The 22,629-nt window shown below is 33.5% G+C and overlaps 1 protein-coding gene and 1 long non-coding RNA gene across 2 annotated transcripts; one reads left to right on the forward strand and one right to left on the reverse strand.

Moving 5' to 3' along the window:
* Positions 1-9,113: 9,113 nt before the first annotated feature.
* Positions 9,114-10,159, reverse strand: LOC133176285 (uncharacterized). Its single transcript, XR_009719426.1, has 3 exons — positions 10,057-10,159; positions 9,369-9,599; positions 9,114-9,155 (listed from the first exon to the last, which is right to left on the reverse strand). It is a non-coding gene; the product is annotated as an uncharacterized LOC133176285 (long non-coding RNA).
* Positions 10,160-12,979: 2,820 nt separating this feature from the next.
* LOC133176242 (uncharacterized) lies at positions 12,980-21,197 on the forward strand. The gene is made up of 5 exons (XM_061311394.1): positions 12,980-13,073; positions 14,467-14,651; positions 16,023-16,167; positions 19,892-19,966; positions 21,010-21,197. The coding sequence occupies exons 2-5, from the start codon at positions 14,499-14,501 to the stop codon at positions 21,195-21,197; spliced, it is 561 nt and encodes a 186-aa protein (XP_061167378.1). The 5' UTR covers positions 12,980-13,073; positions 14,467-14,498.
* Positions 21,198-22,629: the final 1,432 nt, after the last annotated feature.

Below are 22,629 nucleotides of genomic sequence, written 5' to 3' on the forward strand. Positions count from 1 at the left end.
ATTTGCCGGTGCTCAACCTTACATGCAGCAACAAAAAGTGGAGGGGGGAGGCAAACAGCATCTAAAGGTAAACTTTCTATAGCTAAATACTATACTCAGAAAAAAAAATGGGGAGGGGGGCGCCCCACCCCCGTGTTTACGGGCCTGATAACTGAAAATTCAAAATGGGGTCCGTATCTACTACCCTCTTGATCCGCACATGGGTGCAATTGATCTACCATTTTGAATTCTTCACAAACCAATGTGACTAACAATGTTTATGTATGATTCTGACTATAAATGAGAATATACTGAGTGAGGAAGTACGCTTCCTCGTTGGTTATTACTAAAACGCGGAACGGAAAGTGGAATGGAACGGAAAACAGAATATATGATACCTTGATAATATATAAAATATACCAAAACGATATACATTATATATGTTGTTAATATTTAACCTTGATTATCAAGAACGAGTTGATTTATTCATGTTTATTCTCATATGAAGATTCCTGTACAAAAACGGAAAGCGGAACGGAACGGAAAACAGAAAATATGATACCAGTTTTAATCCCTTGAAAATATATAAAATATACCAAACCGATATACATAATATACATGTATGTTGTTCATATTTAACCTTGATTATCAAGAACGAATTGATTTATTCATGTTTATTCTCTTATGAAGATTCCTGTACAAAAAGCAAAGCATAGGGTATACTGAAAACACAAAATATAATGCGGTACACATGGTACATATACATGTATATCATAAATTATCATATGATTGAATAATTCCCATCTCTGATTGGCTGAGATCCAACAATGTTAGAAAAATACTACGTTAAATTGACCTGCACGTGATCTTCCAGGTCAATATAAAGAATTATTTATTCTACATTGGACCAGAAATAGATAGGGAAATTCCAAATCGATGAAAATAGTTTTGGAAAATTATTTCACTTGCACCTGACATCCACTCATATGACCATAACATTAAGGCACATAAATTCTTGGGTAAGAGGTCGGAGGTGGGGGGTTGCAGGAGGCCTGCCCCTCTCCCCACCTTTTCAGAATGTTAAGTTTTTATTCAAATTCTAAGGATAAAAAATTCAATGAAAGCCCCCCCCCCATCCCCTCGAAAAAGTTTATGGACCTTTACACAAAATTTTGATTTGAGATAATTCTTTTCCTTTTTCCTTTTTTATGGGGGGGGGGGGCTAGTCAAAGATTTGTTTTCAGGTTAGTCGTCATTTCCCCCCCCCCTTTAAATGCCCCCTTTTTCAAAATCAATCGTATACATGTGCCTGACATTTATTTTTTCTACATAGCACCTAAACTAGAACAAAAAATTCCAAAATAATACAATACAACTGCTTTTTTTTAAGCCCGTTTCTTTCATAATGTTCGGCTAGTACTTCAGTAGATGTGAACAAGTAAGAATGCTTAATAGTGTGTGTCATTTAATCATTGAATCATATAATAAAACAATTATGGCTTTTTTCGGTCAATACGATGATTTAGCCACCTTCGAAGTACAATACTCACCTCGCCCTTCGGACTCGGTGAATATTGTACTCCTCAGGTGTCTAAATCCTCGTATTGACCTCAAAAACCAGCAATGTGGTAAAATATGAGTGAAGTAACTTTTTAAAAGACCACTCTGATCAAAATGAATGGCCAGTATTCGATATTTATACGGGCGAACACAGCCTAATTTTCGATACACAGGTTCCAAAAGCGTGGATAACCATGATATCGTACAGCTCTGCATCCTCATCCCCCATATTTGGCCAAATTGTGAAACTAGAAAAACAACACAGTATAACATTGAAATTGTTATAATGGAGGAATCACACATTTTCCAGAAAATGCACTCTTGTAATTTATATAATATTATTTGGTAGGGAGGGGAATGAAGCATAAATGTAGTCTACGTTGTCCCCGCTCCAAGTGCCTGACGGTGGATAGCGCGTATCCAGGATATTTTTCGGGGGGGGGGGTCAAAAAAAGCGTTTAATGTATACTTTTCCCATTAACTTCACGGGGGGGGGGGGGCAAGGTCATTTTTCTTTTATTTACTTTACTATGTAACATAACTCCGCTAATTTCAGGAGGTCCTAGCCCCCTTTAAATCCGCACATGCCTGTAGTTGTAATAAGCGTGTCCTTTATTCTTTCCTTAATGCCAGTGATCGTTGTCTAGAACACAAATGTGTACATAATTATTCTCTTATCTCTGCCCCCTCCCTCCATCTGTTTTAAAACACCATTGCCTGTTTCATAATTAAAAAAAGAGTTTTGTCTTTGGTGAATTATTAAGCTTTAAAAATTAGATTTGGACGAGTGATGAATAAGGCGTTCAGATAGATACATGTACTTGGGCTGTGTGTCTAATTAGTATGTATTTCATTGACCAGCGCATGTGGTTCTTGGGGGGGGGGGGGGGTCAAGAATAAATTACATTGTTATGTTATTTTTTTATGAGATATAAACTGTATGATAAAGAATACTGGTTCCTGTATGATTTATTTATGCATGAGGTAAATAATTTGATACAAAATTTTCCGTTCCGTTCCGCGTTTTAGCAACACTCTTCTTCGGTATAGAGGTTTGGTTCTAGGTAAGACTATGGCTGGCAGTAGTACATGAACAGTGGTTCATGAGTGATACACTAAAAGTATACTTCAACTGATCGTAGCCTGAGGTAAAATCGTCTTCCCCTCAAAACGTATAATCACTAAGTCAATTCTGCCTGTTCTTTATTTCCATAAAGGGCAAAGGTTGGCGAGTAGATATTTAGAACAAGATGAAGAGGAGGAAAAGCTAAAGATTTAAAAATCGTTTTTAGGACATTAAATTAATATTTAATTATATAGGTACTCCCCGCATCATTTTCCAACAGAACATACAGTGGTGTCTACAGCCCCCCACCCCACCCCCATCTGCTACAAGTTGTCATATGGTTGACGACCCCCCCCCCTTTCCTCTCTTTTCCGGCCTTTCTCGGACAAATGCATAAACACATCCTTAAAAATGTATATACTTTTTTCGTTCAACATTTTTTTTTGTTATATAATAAGCCCTTCAACCACCATAAGCATTCTCATTTAATAGTAAGATACGATGATTAACTTTGCGACAATCTAGAAAAAAATACATAATCCATGTAATCATTTTTTTCTGCAATAACTGCAACCCTTAATCGCCATAAAAGTCATTTCATTTTGTATATGTATATATAAATTATTCAAAGGGTGAAATATGTAAAGTATTGTATTATCGATCTGTATATGTTACATTGAAGACTGAAACAGTTGACCTTTGACACATATAAGAAATCTTTCATAGCAGTGACCTTATAAAAATCGATTCTAACTACTGGTATTTAAAAGTAAAAGAAAACTTCGAAGTGCTCTATTGGACAACCGGTCAATAGTTTGCGACTTTCGGACCGGTGATCTATTGACCGCCAGTCAATAATTTGCAAATTTCGGACTGGCGATCTATTGGATTACATGTAGATGGCATGGAATGCTTAATCATTGAATCATGCATATAATAAAACAATTTTTGCTGTTTTCTCGGTCAATACGATGATTTAGCCACCTTCGAAATGCAATATTCTGGCTCGGTGAATATTGTATTCCTCAGGTGGCTAAATCATCGTATGGACCGAGAAACAGCAATAAAACGATATATAATGTACTTCTCATATTATATACAGTATATTCATCGTAATATGTAGGATTTCTTTTATGATTGTGATGATGATATTTAAATATTATGCCCAATCCTTTCAGCATTACGTCCGTACGGTATATTTTGCATTTTGTTATGATGTAGACACAGTATTTTATACAGTGCTTTCTTTTCTATTTCTTTTTTCTATTTTCAGTGTCTATGATCTTTCGGAGCTCTCTGTTAATGTTCGGTTCCTATTTTTATCGACCTCCAGAACTTTGGCCCTATTCCTGTTAAGTAAAATAAATTCACGCATATTTTCATCTGAAGTTTGACAAAAGAGCACCTAGATTCTTCAGTTTGCTCTACAATGTTGAGGAGGTCAAACGGTCCAAGATAAAGATGCTTTTTAAGATGAATATCCAACTAGGGAGTTTGTAAGAAATACACATGTGAGCATCTTACAGAGGACAAATGTTGACATCATGACCCAAAGATCATACATTAAAATCTCACACAATCCTCACTGTGGTGATGACCTAGGATTCCGAAAAATATCTGTACGAGGAAACTTAAAAATGACTGTTGATGATGTATTGTCATATTGATGTTTGGGAGCGGATCCAAAAAAGGTGTTACTGAAGCTCCATGCACGAGTCCTATGTGGATTTAAAGGTGCTTGGACACAGATTTGAAGTTAATATTTTCTCAAGTTTTTGGTATAATATCATGACTTATATGTTGCAATAGCATTTCAAACGGAAATAAATAAAAAAAACTTATTTTATTTGGAAATTATTGAAACTACAAATTTCGGGACGCGTTTGATTGATACATCCTAGCACTTTCATAAAACAAACTTTATCCTTAATGCTTAAGAAAAGTAAAAAAATTTTTGTATATTAATGAAATATATTCAAACTATAATCCAGACAATTCAGAGTGGAAATGTAAGAAAGCAAAACCAACTCACCAGTACTGTCAGTCCGTTCTCAGTGATGTGTGCAGAGTTTAACAAATTGAACACACCCGGTGAAACGTTAAACATTAACAATAACAGAGCTCTTGCCCTGATTACAAAAACAGTTTACGTTTCACGGGTTTTGCTTTCTCACATTTCTACTCTTTATTTTCTGGATTATAGTTTAATATGGATTTTATAGTTTAATATTTTTCACAAAATATATTTGTTATATAATACAGGATTTTTGCATCCCTAACATGAGCACAGGCACGCGCCCTGTATTGCACCCTATATTTCACCCTTTATCAGACCCTTTATTACACCTTTCCGGAACACCTCTGTATTTTTCATTCGGAGTACCTCGGATCTTTTCCTATTTCTTTCCAAAGTTTATTCAAATTGTAATTTTATTTCATCAGACATATTATGTTATTCAAAATTATCATTTGTTTGATTTATAATAATTTCATTTCGTATCGCTGAATGCATTTATATGCCTTTAAAAAAAGATTGAGAAACGGAAATTCAACAAAAACAGAACACATTCAATTATTAAAAATTCAGTAATTAATTTACAAGTTTATATATGATTTTTAGGACACTATTTTCAAATATATAATAAAAACAACAATACAAGACAAAATCTGTATCACACCCCATATCAACCCTTGACCAATATCAGCCCTCTGGCCTTCGGCCCTCGGGCTGATATTGGAGTCTCGGGTTGATATGGGGTGTGATACAGATTTTGTCATGTATTATTCTCTATTAAATGCACAACAAAATTTCTACTTTTCTTAAGTATTGAGGATAAAGTTTACTTTGTGAAAGTGCATAGATGTGTCAATGAAACGCATCCCGAAATTTGTAGTTTCAATAATTTCCAGACAAAATAAGTTTTTTTTTTACTTTATTTCCATGTGAAATGCTATAAAAACATATAAGTCATGATATTGTACCGAAAATTTCTATCACCTTTAATAGCAACCAAAATTATAGGGTGCCCCCATATCGAGAATGAAGATCGTGTTCAACATAAGACCGGGAATTCTAGGGCTGACAAAAGTTGTCGTCTTAAGTTTGTGATGTAACTGATGTTATGTACTTTTTTAATTAATTAGTATCATCCCTAAATTTGTTATTACAGTATCCGCAAAATATATTCACATATAAATTGTTCTTGAAATCAAACAAAGGTATACATACTATAATACTGTGTCATTCATGACCATTGACACTAGAAATACATACATTCAGTTGTTGCATTACCTTTTTATTGTCCTTTACATGTAGTTTTCATATTGTACAACGTGCGAAGGGGGGTGGGGGTGGGTCCACATCCATACAGTGTCAATTCTCCGGGACTACTTTTCCCTTACGAATAATTATATGGAGTTGTAGCGTAACGTAATACTAAGCTGTCTGGAGCTTATACATGTGTTAAAAAATTGTTACGAGTTTCCGGATAATAAATAGTGAAATAAAAAATGTTGGAAGTAAATTTTGTTTGAGTATGCCTCAGCTGCAATTAACACAATTTTTTTTCAAAGCTTCTCACTTATTGTGATGTCCATTATTTACCGCGCCAGTCCATGTGCTGATCCAGGAATCTTTTCAAGGGGTGAGGTCCACAGCAACCAAAACAAATGCCGGACTAAGAAATTTGTTGACAAGCATAAAAGAGAGACAAGAAAAGACTTGTCAAAACATGAAAAACCTTTTTTCGTGAAAGAAAGGAGGAGGGGGGTTATTACCGTAACTAAGAATAAATTACTTTCATAATGTACATGTATGCATGGCTCTCCTTACTATATTACTAGGGGTCCGTGTTTCCTAGGGGTGTCGGGTGTCTCCAAGGTTTTCAATCTCTTTCGTTTTACAGAAATTTGAAAACTCTTCATATCCCGAGAATCTGCGGAATCATCACACGACATTATATCAAATAAATGTAAAAACAGGCCATTGCAATTTTTGAGGTTCTTATTCATTGTTTAAAAAAAAAACAACTTTTGGATCTAAGGTATTTACATGTAGGAAAGTTTTCTTTGGCCGAAGTATAGTACTACAGTATAGATATAGTATATAAATGTCTCCCTTTTCCTCGATACAGCTAATTCATCGGTATAATATGACATATCAAAACAAAATGAACACATATCGGCGTTTTTTTTTCATTATTTGTATTACTTACCACTGGCGGATTTAAGGGGGGGGGGGGGGGGGCTGGGGCGCACGCCCCCCTTCTAAAATTTTCTAAGTATGACATGACTAATATTAATAATGCCATACTTGGTTTTATAATTAATGGTCAATTTAAAAAATGGTAATTTTATTTAATGACCAAGTATCGGTTTTCTTAAAAATCAAGTCTGAAAACCTTGCATTCCCTAGGCTATAAATATTATCTCATAATTATTCAAACTGGAAAACGTCCCCCCCCCCCCAATCACAAATCCTGTATTCCCCCATGCTTACAATTATAAGATATATGAATTATCTTAGACCTAGCTATAAGTCTGCGATTTCTTTGCTTCAATATTCTACAGCCTTTTCCACTTGTAGCTACTTTATGACGTAACAATAAAGTAATACGTCACTTTTGATACCAAAGTTCAAGATTTGCATCCTAAATTGCGTCTCTTAACTGACAGTGAAATGAATAGGTGGATCACAGATCTTCAATTTTTTCGTTGCTTTTTTTAGCACTAAAACATAGTAGTATCATTTCCTCCTGTGATATGTTGCCACTATCTTTAAGGAGTATCTCTCTACACTATCAGAATTTATTCTTGCATCAAAATAAATATTCTTGAACTGACATATTTTTCATCTTTATGAAAACAACATTCACCAAGGAAAAAACAAACTCAACAATAAATACGAGTGAACAAAAGATGAAAAGTGAACAATTAGAAGAACAGAAATACCTGTAATATTAGCTGCAATAGAAAGATAAATTTATTGTGCATTAAAACTAAATTATGCGTGATAGAGTTTCGAAAACTTTTCATTACAAGTCTCTATGTGTATGCCTTTATTAACATTGGATAAATTATTGCCTAACACCGTCTTAAGTATGTTATGAATGAAATTGCAATTCCCGTTACACTTGGATCCACCTACATACTCTCACTCAGTGCAGGGAGTGAATATGACGTCACAGCGGAAGTGACGCCGAGTTGTGTCTGCAGTGGCTATGTTTAGGACGAAGGCAGCTACATTACTTCGTATTTTGCCGTATTTTCAACGCATGTAATCGTATTGTTAACATTTTTTATTTACTACAGCATTTCCTCGGCGATATTGACGCGACAGGTGGGATTTTTTGAATGTAATCTGCAAGGTTAGTGAAAAATTCGAGAACGTTGAAATGACATGCCCAGTGAAATGACTTACCAGGGCTAGACAAATAGCATTGCCCGACGCCCGGGACAACCAATTTTGTTTGGCGGGCAAGTTATTTAATAAGTGGTACCTGCCCACGGACAAGTGCTTCTCCAGTTTACAAAAAATCAAATGTTGCTTGTTTTATCACCGTTGAAATGTAATCCTGTACGAAAATTTACGCCCTGACCTTAGGCGGAAATCAAAAGACGGAATCCGCCTTTATCTATAAAGAACTTAATAAGACTATTAGACGGAGTCCGGGTGGAATCAGGGCGGAATAGGGCTCGAAATATTTAAATGAGTTAAGGCGTATTCCGCCTTTCCTAATATGGATTACTTTCAAGGCATATTCCGCCTTACCTGCAAGGCGTATTCCGCATTAATGGCAAGGCGTATTCCGCCTTACTTAGGATAGGCGTATTCCGCCTTACTAGCAAGGCGTATTCCGCCTTAATGGTTAGAGGGATTTTGCATTAATGGTTACATAATCTGCCTATCACTGTGTACATCAGCTATTGTTGTTTCAGACTTTTACAAACTTAACAATTAAAAAAAATGAAATTATACAAATTATAAATCATTTATTTACAAGTTCTTTAAAATTCCGCCTTAATGGTTAGAGGGATTTTGCATTAATGGTTACATAATCTGCCTATCACTGTGTACATCAGCTATTGTTGTTTCAGACTTTTACAAACTTAACAATTAAAAAAAATGAAATTATACAAATTATAAATCATTTATTTACAAGTTCTTTAAAATTCAATGACTAAAAAAATTTTACATTTGAAAATGTTATGCCTTGCCTTAAATTCACATGAAATAAAAAGATAAAAAATATTGTACCAAAACTTGATTTTTCTTCATACATCTACTTAATAATGTGACTGTCACAGTTGAATTAACAAATAAAAAAAGAAAGACAAAACCGATGTTTAAAAGTCAATTCAACAAAACAATTAGCTGTTAATTTACCACTGGTTGATTATTTTCACAAAATTCTTTCTGTCTGCAGGGAAAGAGTGTGTCATTTTTATTGTTCTTCTTCCTAAGTTATCTGGAATAACTAAATTATCTTTTCCATGATTCAAGCTTTAAATCCTTTGCCATTCTTCACACACGGTGACCACATGTTGAAGTCTATAAAGAAAATACAAACTGAGATGAATTTCTCGTTTTAAAACAACTCTTCAACATTTTTCAATAAAATGACTCTTTTATGGCATTCTATTCTGTATTACAGATCAGGATGCAAACAGTCTTGTCTAATTTCTCTCAACACTAAAACTTACAAAATATAAGAATAATTTTTCATATATTTATCAGACGTCTGATGTCTTCATGTATTCTTACCTCTCATAACCTCCAATACAGTTGAATGAAGCACAGGTGTTAGATTGCATTCCTTTTTCCCATGAATCTTCGGCAAGCTCTCAAATGAGAAGTCTAAGCAACATTGCCAGTTTACTCCTAAGGGTGGATGGACAGTGACTTCTGGCCTTCATCCTGACTTGCTGCAGTTGCCGCAGTCCTCATTTTACCTTTATCGGCCAAAATTGCCGAGGACTTAAAAAGCTCGAAGTGCTGAAATGTATAACACTGCACTGCAGAAAATCCTAATATCTACAGTTTTAAATTTGACTTAAATAGGTTTTTAATCTTATTCAATTACTTTTCATAATCTTCATATATTTGTAAAAGGTAATAACGTAAGACCCCATTCTACAAACACTTTTAATTTACATGTATATTCAAAAGCTGCTCATGAAATATGTAGATCTAACTTAAATGAATATACTCATATCCATGTATGTTTTGAAATGTACATTTGCAGCTGCTTATTGAATAATTAGGAAAACTATAGTGTAGATGCATCAACGTTATGACGAATGGTACACTTCAATATGGATGAAAAAATAAATTAAAAAAACTTGTTCAAATTTCACCCCAAAAATGTATTTTAAGAATTCATCAAGGTAAAAAAAAAAAGAAGAATTCCATGTACATGATGTATATATTAATATTCTAAATGATGACTTACATCTCAGAACCTGACTCCTAATCCGAACTGAGCAGCGAACTACACTTTTAGAAGGGTGTCTATGTCACCATTCCACTAATAAACCACTGGTTAATCCAGTGCTAACACACATCATATCGTGATTTTAAAACTGGAAGTAACTACAGGTCGCTAATTTTAAAAGGAAATCGTATTTCCGGAAAACACATACGCAAAGTGAAAAATAAAATTACAAAAGTGCATGTTGATTAATAATTGACAAATGAATTAGTAATTTTTTTTATCCTTTATCTTTGTACTTTTTGATATTTAATATTTTAATCTAAAAGGATATATTCATAACATTGAAAACAAGAAACAAGGGGGGGGGGGGGGGGGACTACCCTACATTAGGCAAAAAGAAATGGCGCCTGAAATTTTATGCGCAAACTTTTTTTTAACATTCTGGGTTAGTGTAGAGTATAATGTGAATATAGGGCCTCAGTGCTATTCCAGTTGGAATTAATTATCGGAAGTAATGGTGGAGAGTGGTGTGTACATATTTTGGCTGTACGAATTCAAAAAAAGAGAGAAAAGAAAAAACACCGCTAAAAATTTTAACTTACCATTGTCTTTCACAGTTACATGTATTCCTGTACAGTGTTTAGAGGTTCTTCTTTGTCCATTCAGCATGTTCACCGAGCATAATTTGCTTCACTTCAAAGCTTAGTTAAGAATAACACCAAAAGTTGGATTTTATCACTCTTTTTTCCAAAAACACATAACAAATCATCTTCAGAATAGTAATTTACAGGCATACATCTTGCCTGAGTTCCTTTTTAAACTGAATAAGATATAAAGATTCATCAACCAAATTGACCAACAGTCATCACTTTCAAAATCTGCATTCAAACTGACCAATGCATTCAAAGAGAGGCTCTGCCTGAAAACTTCCGCCCCCTGTAGAGGGTGGTCAAGCAGGAACGCATTAGAAACGTATATCTGATACACAATATGGCTGCAAAAAATTACTCCTCTAGGAAACGCAATCTTCAATGTAATAAAAAGCCTAATATTCAAAGTCTAATAACTGGATTAAAAGCCATGTTTGACTATTTTTTTCGAATATCTCCCCCATTAGTGCCTTTAGAAAACAAGGTCATCTAGAGGAATGAAACATGTGGTCATAATTTAAACTGTTCATAATTTAAAGATTAATGCAGAATCCGTCTAAGAGCTAAGCCGGAAAACGTCTAACAAAAATACGCCTCAGATTTAAGGTGGAATCCACCTAAGATATGAGGCGGAAAACGGTTAAAGCTAAGACGTTTTCCATGTCCGCCTTTAGTACGGCTTAGTCCACCTAGCACTTAACCGGAATCCGTCTCAGTTCACCCGGACTCCAGGCGGAAAACGGTTAAGAGTTTCGTACGGGTTGAATCACAGTAGAGCACCTGTTTTTCGCTGCTGTTCATCACTACATCGAATACTCGGTCGGAACTCCTCTAGAATTTACCCATTTATGTGTAGTTAAAATACACACAGGACGTAAAACATAGCAGCTATCGATTTCATGTCAAAAAAGTTGAAGAGGATTTTAGACCTTTTTAGGTATTGTAAAAAATAATGTAAAAATTCATGCCGTGAGTACAAACGTGTTATACTGATATTAAAATTGGAGCTGTTGACTGGCAATCACTGAGAGTCACAATCGACATGCAGTGGTGGTTTTCATAATCAAATACTTTATAATATTCAAAAAAAATTTTTTTTTTCTCTTTCAGTATTTTTGGGATGTTAAAGTAATACTGAGAAAAGTTTAAATTATGCGCACTGCACAAGCTAAGAAATCTCCCTGGAACAAGACTTACCCCTAAATTTTTCCGTGCAAAAAATTAAGTGATTTTATGTCTACTTTGGTCCCCATGTAGTGTATCAGTTGAGAAATAATTTAAAGAAAAAGTGGGACAAGCATATTTTTTGGTAGGACAAGTAATTTTACGATGGTAACCTGTCCGAGGGCAAGTACTGAAAAATTCTATTTGTCTACCCCTGCTTACGATAGAAATTACGAAAATTACGCATGTTGGTGAGGATTCTTGAATATCTTGAGTGCAAAGACCGCATAATATTCAGAACACGGATGTTGAAATGATTTTGGGACGTTTTTTATTGTTGTAGTGTTGAAGGCTCGAGGGGGTTAGTCATGCCTGGCACAACTAACCCCTATGGTGCGCGTGCGCTAACTAACCCTTCTGAGACTGAACAAACACTGACTAAGCCTTGGTTTTAGGCCAAGTCCACAAAATAAAGTCCAAATAAAAAAGAACACCAGCACAAACAACATTATATAAGAAAAATAAAATTGATAAACACAAAATCATTATAAATTAAAGAGAAAGAATGAATTCAAACATATTATTAGTGGTATTACTATATAATAACCCAACATTTATTGGAATATTTCTTGTTAGTTGGCAAAGTTAGTTAAGACTAACCCAACATTTATTAGAAAAATTATTGTTAGTTAACTAAGTTAGTTAAGACTAACACAAAAAGAAATGGAAATTCTTGTTAGTTGTTAAGTAAGTCTGACTAAGGGCTTTTTTCTTGAAAACCCCAAATTCCAATAATCAAAATAATTCCAAATTCAAATAATACACTGTTTTAATATTAAATGCTTGATTGTGGTGTTTTATTTTTTCATATATATATATATATATATATATATATATATATATATATATATATATATATATAAATATATATATATATATATATATATATATATATATATATATATATATATATATATATATATATATATATATATATAAATAAATATATATATATATAAATAAATAAATATATATATATATATATATATATATATATATATATATATATATATATATATATATATATATATACTTTATTTCAGAATTGGTTGGGAAATTACCACAAATCCAAAAGTGGACATGGTAAATTGGTTCAAAGGAAGACACTCCCAGCAGTAAGGCCAACTGCTTATTCCTTATTTTGTAAGGAATACTCCAAGGGTAAGATCTGACTATTAAAATTTTAAAAAACCTTTTTTTTAAACTTTTCCAATGAATTATAATTCACTTTGAAACTTATAGAATCTGGTAAATTTAATCCAATAACCAATCAAGTTTTGATATAGTTAAGTGACAGTTCCCTTTTTTAGGTCACCTGACTCACTCAGGTGACCTATTGATATATGTTTTCATCTGTCGTCGTTCGTCGTCAATCGGTCGTATACTTTTGAACATTTTTAGCTTCTTCTCTGAAACCACTGAACCAATTTCAACCAGTTTTGGCATATAGCATCAATAGGTGAAGAGGAGTAAAAATTGTGAAATCCATGGCTCTTGCCCCCCTGGGGCCTGAGGAGTGGGGCAAAAACCACTAAAATTAATGCAATCTTTAAAAATCTTCTTCTTTGCTCCTGGACATCAAGCAGTCAAACTGTTCGCATGATTGTACATGTAAGAAGCAATGAGCCCTCTACCAAAATTGTGAAATTCATGGCCCCAGGATCAGGAGTTCCGGTGCTAGGATGGGGCTCTATTGAATTTAGTGAAAATGCATTATTTCTTAAAAAATCTTCCCCTCTGCTCGTGGGTATTAAGCCAATGAACTGTGTACATAGTTATGATGAGGAAGGGTGCCTCTTCCAAAATTGTGAATTTCATGGCCCCTGGGTCAGGGGTTCTGGTGTTAGGGCGGGGCTCTATTGATTATATAGTAGAAATGCATTAATTCTTTGAAAATCTTCTCTTCTGGTCCTGGGTTTTATGCCGATGATCTAAGTACATAGTTATTATGAGGAAGGGTGCCTCTTCCAAAGTTGTTAATTTGATGGCCCCTGGGGGGTACCTGTTGGCTGGGGGGCCCCTAATGATTATATTCTGAAATTTAATTAATGCTTTTAAAATCTGCTCTTTGTTATTAATCAAAAATTTATGATGAGCAAGGGTACCTTTCCCAAAATTGTGATATGTGTGTCCCCAGGGTCAGGGATTCCTGTGAGGTGGGGCACTACTGATTATATGGTGGAAATGCATTTTTTCTTTGTTCTTCTGCTCTGCCTCTTGGTATTAAGTAATCAAAGTAAGCATGCTAAGTGTAGAGTTATGATGAGCAATGGTACTGCCTCCTTCAAAATCGTGAATTTCATGTCCTCTGGTTTAACACAAGAACCAAATTCAATTGCTACATGATACTCAGGTGACCTATAAGGCCCATGGGCCTCTATTTGTCAAATAATATTATTTCATTGTATCTTCATTTCCTTTTTTATAACCTGATGCCACATACATTCATACATATATTTATTAAGTTTTATTAATTTAGTAAGAAAATTATTTTACATTATTATCTTGATTACATGCATGTTCTATTTCACTTGAAAAATACTCAAATTTGTAGATCATCCTGGCTTTAATCCTTCAATATGGAAAATGGAGTGGGAGGCAGCTGGAGAGAAGGAGAAAGAGAGGTGCGCAAAGATGGCGAGGGAGATGTCAGAAGAGGGGGGAAGTGTATCAACAAATGATGATCCCACTACTCAGAAGAAGACCATTAGAACCCTTCTGAAGCAACTGGAATGGACTGTAAATACCTCAGATTTTGATATTTATATATTTAGTAGAGATTTTTGATTTTTTACAATTATTCATGTTAACCTAATTATTTTTGCCTCTACTGCTGTGGATTAATAATTGATTATGAAGGACTAATATTCATGGATTTCATGAATTTAATCTTGCCTATGAATTAACATATCCACAAGGGACATCTTACAATGTATCAGTACACTACAACGAATGTTTTGTAAATATGAAATCATTATGACCCCAAAATCCAGTTAAATTTTGGTTGTCAATGTGCAACAGAGACATTTATCTGAATTGGCTTCGGATTGAATCCAGGGACTCTGGCATGCCAGTCCAGTGGGTTAACCCACTAGTCCAAGCTAGTAGGATGCCATGTACTGTATCTAATGTACACTACCACATATGAACCAACCACCACAGATTAATATGATTTCCCTTTGTGATAGTTTAATCCAAACCTGTTTTAATTATCACAATAATGTAAACAAATTAATTAATTTGTTAATATTATATTCATAAATGCATGCATGTACTAAGGTATGCATTGTTTATGTATATAAATTAAGTCACTCAAAACAAACTTATTTCCTGACTAGAAACAGACAGTATTTTTTAGGGCTGGGACGATATATCGAGATATCGATAATATCGATTCAATGTGAGGATGATACGCATATCGATACGTATGAAGAAATATCGACATATTTCCCAAAAAATTCTGACTAATGTTTTTCTTTGTTAACTTAACATTTTGGGTTTAATATGTAAAATAAATATGCTTAATATAAATATGAATATGAAATACATAATAATTAAGACCAAAATAATTAAGTTTTACAACAGATATACAACTTCTTTGAATAAATTATTCTTATTTGTGAAGAAATATCTTGTTCATTTCAATATAAAAAAAAGAATTTATAACCAATTTAACATATCGTGATACATATCGTATCGTGGCTCAAATATCGGGATACGTATCGATATAGAAAAAGTTGTATCGTCCCAGCCCTAGTATTTTTATAAAAATAGGAGGAAACTTATAGAAAAGATTTTGATTAAATGAAGTATTCAATTTTTCTCTATCAAATATTTTGGCTGGTATAATCATAATTTCAGCTAGGTAAAAATATCAGGTACTAGCAGATTTTGAAAGGCCTGTTTTATTATAACTGTCATGTTTATGATGTCATTTAATCTCCATTTTTTGTTGAAAAGAATCTGTTTTCATATTACATATCATGAAAATTATAAGTATCAGGTTTTTGCAGTCATCTTGGGACCAAAAAATGCTGATTTCTTGACTTCTATTTGAGTCTTCTTTTAATTGAACTCATTTTGATAATGTAAAATGATCTATATTTGTAGAGTAGGCGATTGGAAAATATGGGCTTGCCCAATTTCGCTTTGGTGGCTGAAAATAATACTGTCCACAGCGTTGGAACAGGGAGGGGTCGAGAATTCCTTGATCGTGAGGATATTGAACCAAATTTCAGCCGATTTTGTAATCAAGGTTAGTAGGTCTATAAATTGATATTGGTTTATATGTTAACTTTTGTAATAATCGATAAGGATTACGTGCCATAAGGCCCCCGGTAATATGACAAAAAAATAAAATCTTAATTTTACTCTAATTCATACATGCACTTAATTGTTGATATGTGTATCATTATAAAAATACTGCATGTAGTTGAGTGTAACATTGAAAATTTTCACTCCAAGAAAACCATTGTCAACCGAGGCACAGCCGAGGTTGACAATGGTTTTTTCGAGGGGTGAAAATTTTCAATGTTACACTCAGCTACATGCAGTATTTATTATATTATACTGAATGTTTTATACAAATACATATTACAGTGAACCTTGCGTGCATAAATTCTGCACAGTCAATATTTTTTGGAATAACACCCTTCGTCAAGCAATGTTGACTGTTGCTATGCTGGAGGGCAAGGCTTCATTAATAGTGTTTTTTAACAAATGTTTCTCGATGAATCAGATTCTAATAATTTACGTGAAAGTATAATATCATGGAATACCACTTTTACCAAAAACAAACACCATGTGAAAGATTAAATATTTTTGGGGGGTATATACCCAAGTCAAAGTGGAAGGCAGTTCTTTAGCAGTTTTTTAACCTTAACAGTTCAGTGCTTTAGCAGTTCTTAGACAGTTTACTAGCCTTCTCCTCTGTTGGTGGCAGAAGGTTTTTGTCATACTGATCATTAGGCAGTTTTCTTAGCAGTCCACAATTTAAGCAGTACTTAGCCAGTTCATTAGCAGTAACTTAGCAGTTGCTTAGCAGTTTCCTTAGCAGTATCTTAGCAGTCAATAGGAAGGTTAAGGAGAACTGCTTAAAAACTGCTTAATAACTGCTAAAGGTGTTTTCTTTTGTTTGCTCTACTTATATGGAAATGACTCTGAGTGACCTACATATAAATTTGAAAATTGATTAACTGCTTAAAAACCGGTAAAAAGAATGCTATAAGTACTATTCTTGTCTACTTATAAGAAGATAACACCACCCATATACATGATATATGAATACAAAAATGCATATAATTTATGCTATTGAAAAAATAACATCACATATGGGAATTTAACTTAGTATTGAGATTTAGATCAGGTATGAATTGTATTAAATAAGTCCTTTCATTAAGTCCATTTTCTTGCATAAACGAGTGGCAACTTTAGAGCTTGGTTAATTAATACAGTGGACTAATCTACAGATCCCTCTATCAGTATAGCTTAAATTTATCTGCAAATATTTTGAATTTATACCAAGTACTAATAATTAAAATACAAACTAGATTATACGTTTTATAGTTTAACAGTTATCCAAATGAGAGTGGGGATGACTATTATATCACAAGCCCACACACTTACCATATTTTCTGAAGCATAATACTTTACTGCCAACAAATCTTTTAAAAATTTTCCTATATCACTCAATTCCATTGTTGCTGAATGCATGTATGATCAGATTTTTATAATAATGATTTCCCATCTCATGGAATTTAATTCAGATACACTTGTCACTAAATATTATGTTCACATCCAATCCTGGATGTGGTGATCACAGATAATTGTATTTTCCAAAGCATATATTTTACTTCTTCACTGTATGGGTATATAATATTCCAGACCATCACAAACATCTTCACAATTTGTAATTTTGAACTGATGTGGAAAAGGTGCACAAATCTTGACTGGCTTTCCTCATTGGATACAACCCTTTAGTTTCAAGCAACCAAGGGGGACACAGCAGGTTGTTAATGTAACTAGAGGACTGGATTTGCAAGTTGATGGGATAAAGATTAGAAGCTCATATGCTCATGCTTTTTATAATATGAAGCCTCAATTTATTATAAACTATTGTATCATTTCTAGTAAGATTTTTAGTATATATTTTTTTCTTTCTAATTTTATTTTCTGTATAAGAAACTCCTGCCTGGCCCCCAATTATTTGTGACGTTATCATCAGGAAGCATTAACAGTAACACATGGGCAGTAATGAAGGCTAGTGAAAGTTAGGACCACCAAGAGTGAAAAAGTGTTGAATTACTTCTTATAAGAAGTCGAAATGAATTAGTTGCACTTTTAGCAGTTTTGAGAAACTGCTTGTTTGACTGCTTAAGTTTGTTCAATACTGAACTGCTTACACAAATTCTTAGCAGTTTTTTAACCAGTCTGTAAGCAGTTTTAAGGAATGCTAAGACTAAGACTGTTAAGAACTGCCTAAAAACTGCCAAAAAATTGCCAGACTGCCTAATAACTGTTTATAAACTGCTAAAATAAGCAGTTCACTTTGACTTGGGTAGGCCTACCATGTTTACATCAGATTTCCATTGAATTTTGGCCCATGAAGTTGCCTCACTGTTTGAATTGAAGCCTTAAAAATATACCAGCAAAAGAGGGTACATTTTGCCCCTTTGGCATATATCTTTGTATTTTATTGTCTATACATACCTATATGTGAAAGGAGAAAAATGTACTCAAATAGTGTGTTTTAAAACATTTGAAAATCTTGTTGGCCTTTCCAATCAAAATAAATTCACGTGCTAATTGAGGTACCAATGTAACATTCAAACCAACCAATCAGATAAATGAGTAGCATTTCAGGTGAATAATACAAAAATACAAATGCTAGGAAATTTTAGTATTTAAGAAAAAAAAACAACTTTTTTTTTTTTGCTTTTGGATAGACAATATTATTTTTTCATGCATTTTAGTCAGATGAAATATGAACCATACTTTGCTATTAATTATTTCTATGCTCACAATTAAAAACAATTGTTTTATTGACATACTTTCTAGAATTCTATTTTTCTCCACTCCATTTGGCAAGGGATTGATGGACAATTGCCTATATATATTCCCTTGTATCAGTGAATACAAATTTTATGTGCATTTCTTGACTTGTCCAAAAAAAATAGACAGGTTCCTCACATCATCATTTATAAATGGCCTATGTTGACCACTTAAAGTTTGAAATGTAGAAGAGATGGGATGTAAATTGACCTGAACCATATGTGTCTGTGATAAAATGCAAATTTGTTGTAAGCATCATTCATTCATTGGATTGGACAATTTTTGTCAATAAGCAACTCTTTGTGAACTGTGAAATAATAACAATAGCCCTTTAAAATAATTTCTCAGACCTGTATATCCTTCTTTAATACTTATCTGCCCATTCCTTTCATCTATATTAATAAAAGAAAAAAGCCACAAACCAGTTATAGCTGTAATAGCTAGGGTCTAAAAATTCCTCTATAATGTGGTATTCCTACAACTTATAAAGAATACAAACTATAGACTGATATTTATTTTCTCAAGGTGTTATTTTCCTTTACTCTTATTTTAAAATTACCAGATTGGTATGAGGTTTATTATAATTCATCGTAGAAAAGGGGCCCCAGATCATAGTTCCAGGAATTCATCCTTTAGTAAAAAATATATTTTTAAACATAAATTCTTAGGTATGGAGAAAATAAAGTACATATTAAGTTAAGTGTATTTCATGGATTGTAAATTTTATGTTTTCCTGTATTTTGTATTTCTGCATTTTGTTATCCATTTGATATTTCGATCTGTCCCAGATTGAAGATCAAAGAAAAATTTTTTTTTGTCTTGTCTGAAAATCTTTTTTTTTTCAAAAATATATGATGACCCTTTTTTTATAATGAAATGAGAATCACAAAAAGGAAATATGTATTTTTAATAATCTTTATTTATTACAGATTATTCTACTCCAGAGAAATCAAAAGTCAATGAGCTGCGAAAGACAGTTCAAGTACACATGAACGAATTATACAGTTAGTATAGATTTTATGATCATTTCAAGTCTAGTGTATAGAAGGGTGTTGAATTTTTTTTTAATTGTTAAAAGCATACAAATATATAATATATCTGAGATTTTTTATTGAACAGTATAGGTCAAAAGTGGTTTCAGTTTCTTCAGACCAGTTTTGTCCCTTAGCTACCATTTGGGTTCTCAAAGGGAGACGATGTTCCTTTTGTCAAAATCCGAAAATATATTGCATATACATGTACATGTATAATAATAAAAATTAAGTTTATTCCTGCTTTATAGCTGAAATCTAATTAAATTGGAAATGAATCATAAAATAAATGAAGGATTAATTTTTTATATCCCAATTCTAGAAAACATTTTAGTGTATCGACTTGGCTTAGCCAGAAATATGTCACAAACTTCAGTTTAAATCTCATTATAGATCAGTCATGTAACATGACAAGAATTAATGTTGATGGATACATCAAGCACTGGCCCTATCAAAATGTGTATTATTAACTACCTAATTAAATGATCAAAGTACAATATTAAGTCCCGAGAATTAAATTTTTCAAACTTCAGTGGTTTAAAGAAAAAAATCAGAAGTTTTAAAACTATCTTTAGTTCAGAATGTGTTGCAATGTTTTGAGTCTTAACATAAGTTAAACTCTCCAAATATGTTTATTTGTGGATATTTTAAAATAATCATTCAAAAATTTTTTTTATACCTATCAAGTTTGTGAATGTAATTAATTTCAAAACATTCTCCAAAGAGATGTAATATGCTCTGCCTGCTTCTGTCTCCTATTTATTTTCTTTACTTTGATAGCTTGATAAATTTTTCAAATAAGATTCCTATTGAAAAAAAATGCTTTCCCAGGATATATATATATAAATATATATATATTGTAATTAATTTTCAAAAGCTTTATTTAAATTCCTCCAAAAATGTGTAGACCCGCAGCTAAGGTCAGAATTGTAGAATCTTTTGTGGGTTACTTTGAAGATGAACACTAATAGTTCATGACTGATACTATGGAAAATGATGTAAAATTGTTTTAACAGGAAAGGCTTCAGGCAAAGCAGGGTGCTTTCCCTACAAGATGGTGCGTAAAGGGGATATTGTGGTGGAGGGACTTCCCCAGGCTGTCTTACCTTTGCACCCTCCATCACACTATGGAGAAGAAAAGCTGCAGCTGTTGTTATCTTGTCCCAGCATTTCAATAAAGTATGTGTATAATGGTCATATTTGATCAAAAGTGTTTGATACTTTAAAAAGCATTTAAAGGCACAAACCTTTAAGAGCCAGGGTTACACTGTATATGGTAGTCTCTTTATTTTGATAAAAAGAAAGAAGTAACACTCAGATGAATTTGCACTCTTAGCATATACCTAATTTCTACTGTAGAAATGCTTTGAACATTTCATTAAGCTTTAATTACATATAGTAGCTGATTCACATGTAAAGATCGAAATTCACTTATTCAAAGAAAATGTTTCCTTTCCTCTCTAACTCACAAGAAATTCAGAAGCTTAGATGAACAAGTTTGTCTACTTTATGTTTTTTCATGGAGAACATCACTACTTTGAATGGGCATATAAGCATTTCTACAGAAAAAAGACTGCTTCACTGCTCCTCCTTAATAGGGGAAATATTATATTCTCCTCCAGGGACATTTGGTAGGGTTTTGGAAGCCCAAACTTTGCAAAGGAAGGGTTGGTTTTGACTTAATTGGGGTGTTCAGAGGGTTTACTGAATTTTTCCTTATAGCTCGACCCTAATTTTTCACCAAAAAAATGATTATATTAGGGAGTGTCAAGAAGCTAGGCCAAGTGCATCATTTCAGAATATGTAGAGATTGCAGAGACTCAAACTTGATGCAAAGGTTGCTTATGGCCAGGGGATGAAATATCCTTAAACTACGACTGGTATTCTTGGACACATTTACAATGCTTGAAATCAATGAAATTTCATTTTTTGGGGTATATATTCAGTTTGTACATTTTTTAAATATGTTTGTATTGAATGTTTCATTATTATGCCCAATGGCCACAATTAGCTTCAATAGGACACATTTAGTTTTTAGCTCACCTGAGCTGAAAGCTCAAGTGAGCTTTTCTGATCACCCGTTGTCCGTCGTCCGTCCGTCCGTCTGTCTGTAAACTTTTCACATTTTCAACTTCTTCTCAAGAACCACTGGGCCAATTTTAACCAAACTTGGTACAAAGCATCCTTGGGTGAAGGGGAGTTTAAATTGTTAAAATGAAGGGCCAAGCCCCCTTCAAAGGGGAGATAATCAAGAAAAGACAAAAATTGGGTGGGATCTTTAAAAAATCTTCTTCTCAAGAACCACTGAGCCAGAAAAGCTGAAACTTATATGGAAGCATCCTGGGGTAGTGTAGATTCTAAATTGTTCAAATCATGACCCCCGGGGGTAGGGCGGGGCCACAATAGGGAATCCAAGTTTTACATTGAAATATGTAGTAAAAATCTTTAAAAATCTTCTTCTCAAGAACCACTGGGCCAGAAAAGCTGAAACTTATATGGAAGCATCCTGGGGTAGTGTAGATTCTAAATTGTTCAAATCATGACCCCCGGGGATAGGGCGGGGCCACAATAGGGAATCCAAGTTTTACATTGAAATATGTAGTAAAAATCTTAAAAAATCTTCTTCTCAAGAACCA

This window comes from Saccostrea echinata, unplaced genomic scaffold (genome assembly GCF_033153115.1).
Source record: "Saccostrea echinata isolate AGI-Se365-2 ecotype Australia unplaced genomic scaffold, CSIRO_AGI_Sech_v1 ptg000072l, whole genome shotgun sequence".
Lineage (NCBI taxonomy): Eukaryota > Metazoa > Mollusca > Bivalvia > Ostreida > Ostreidae > Saccostrea > Saccostrea echinata.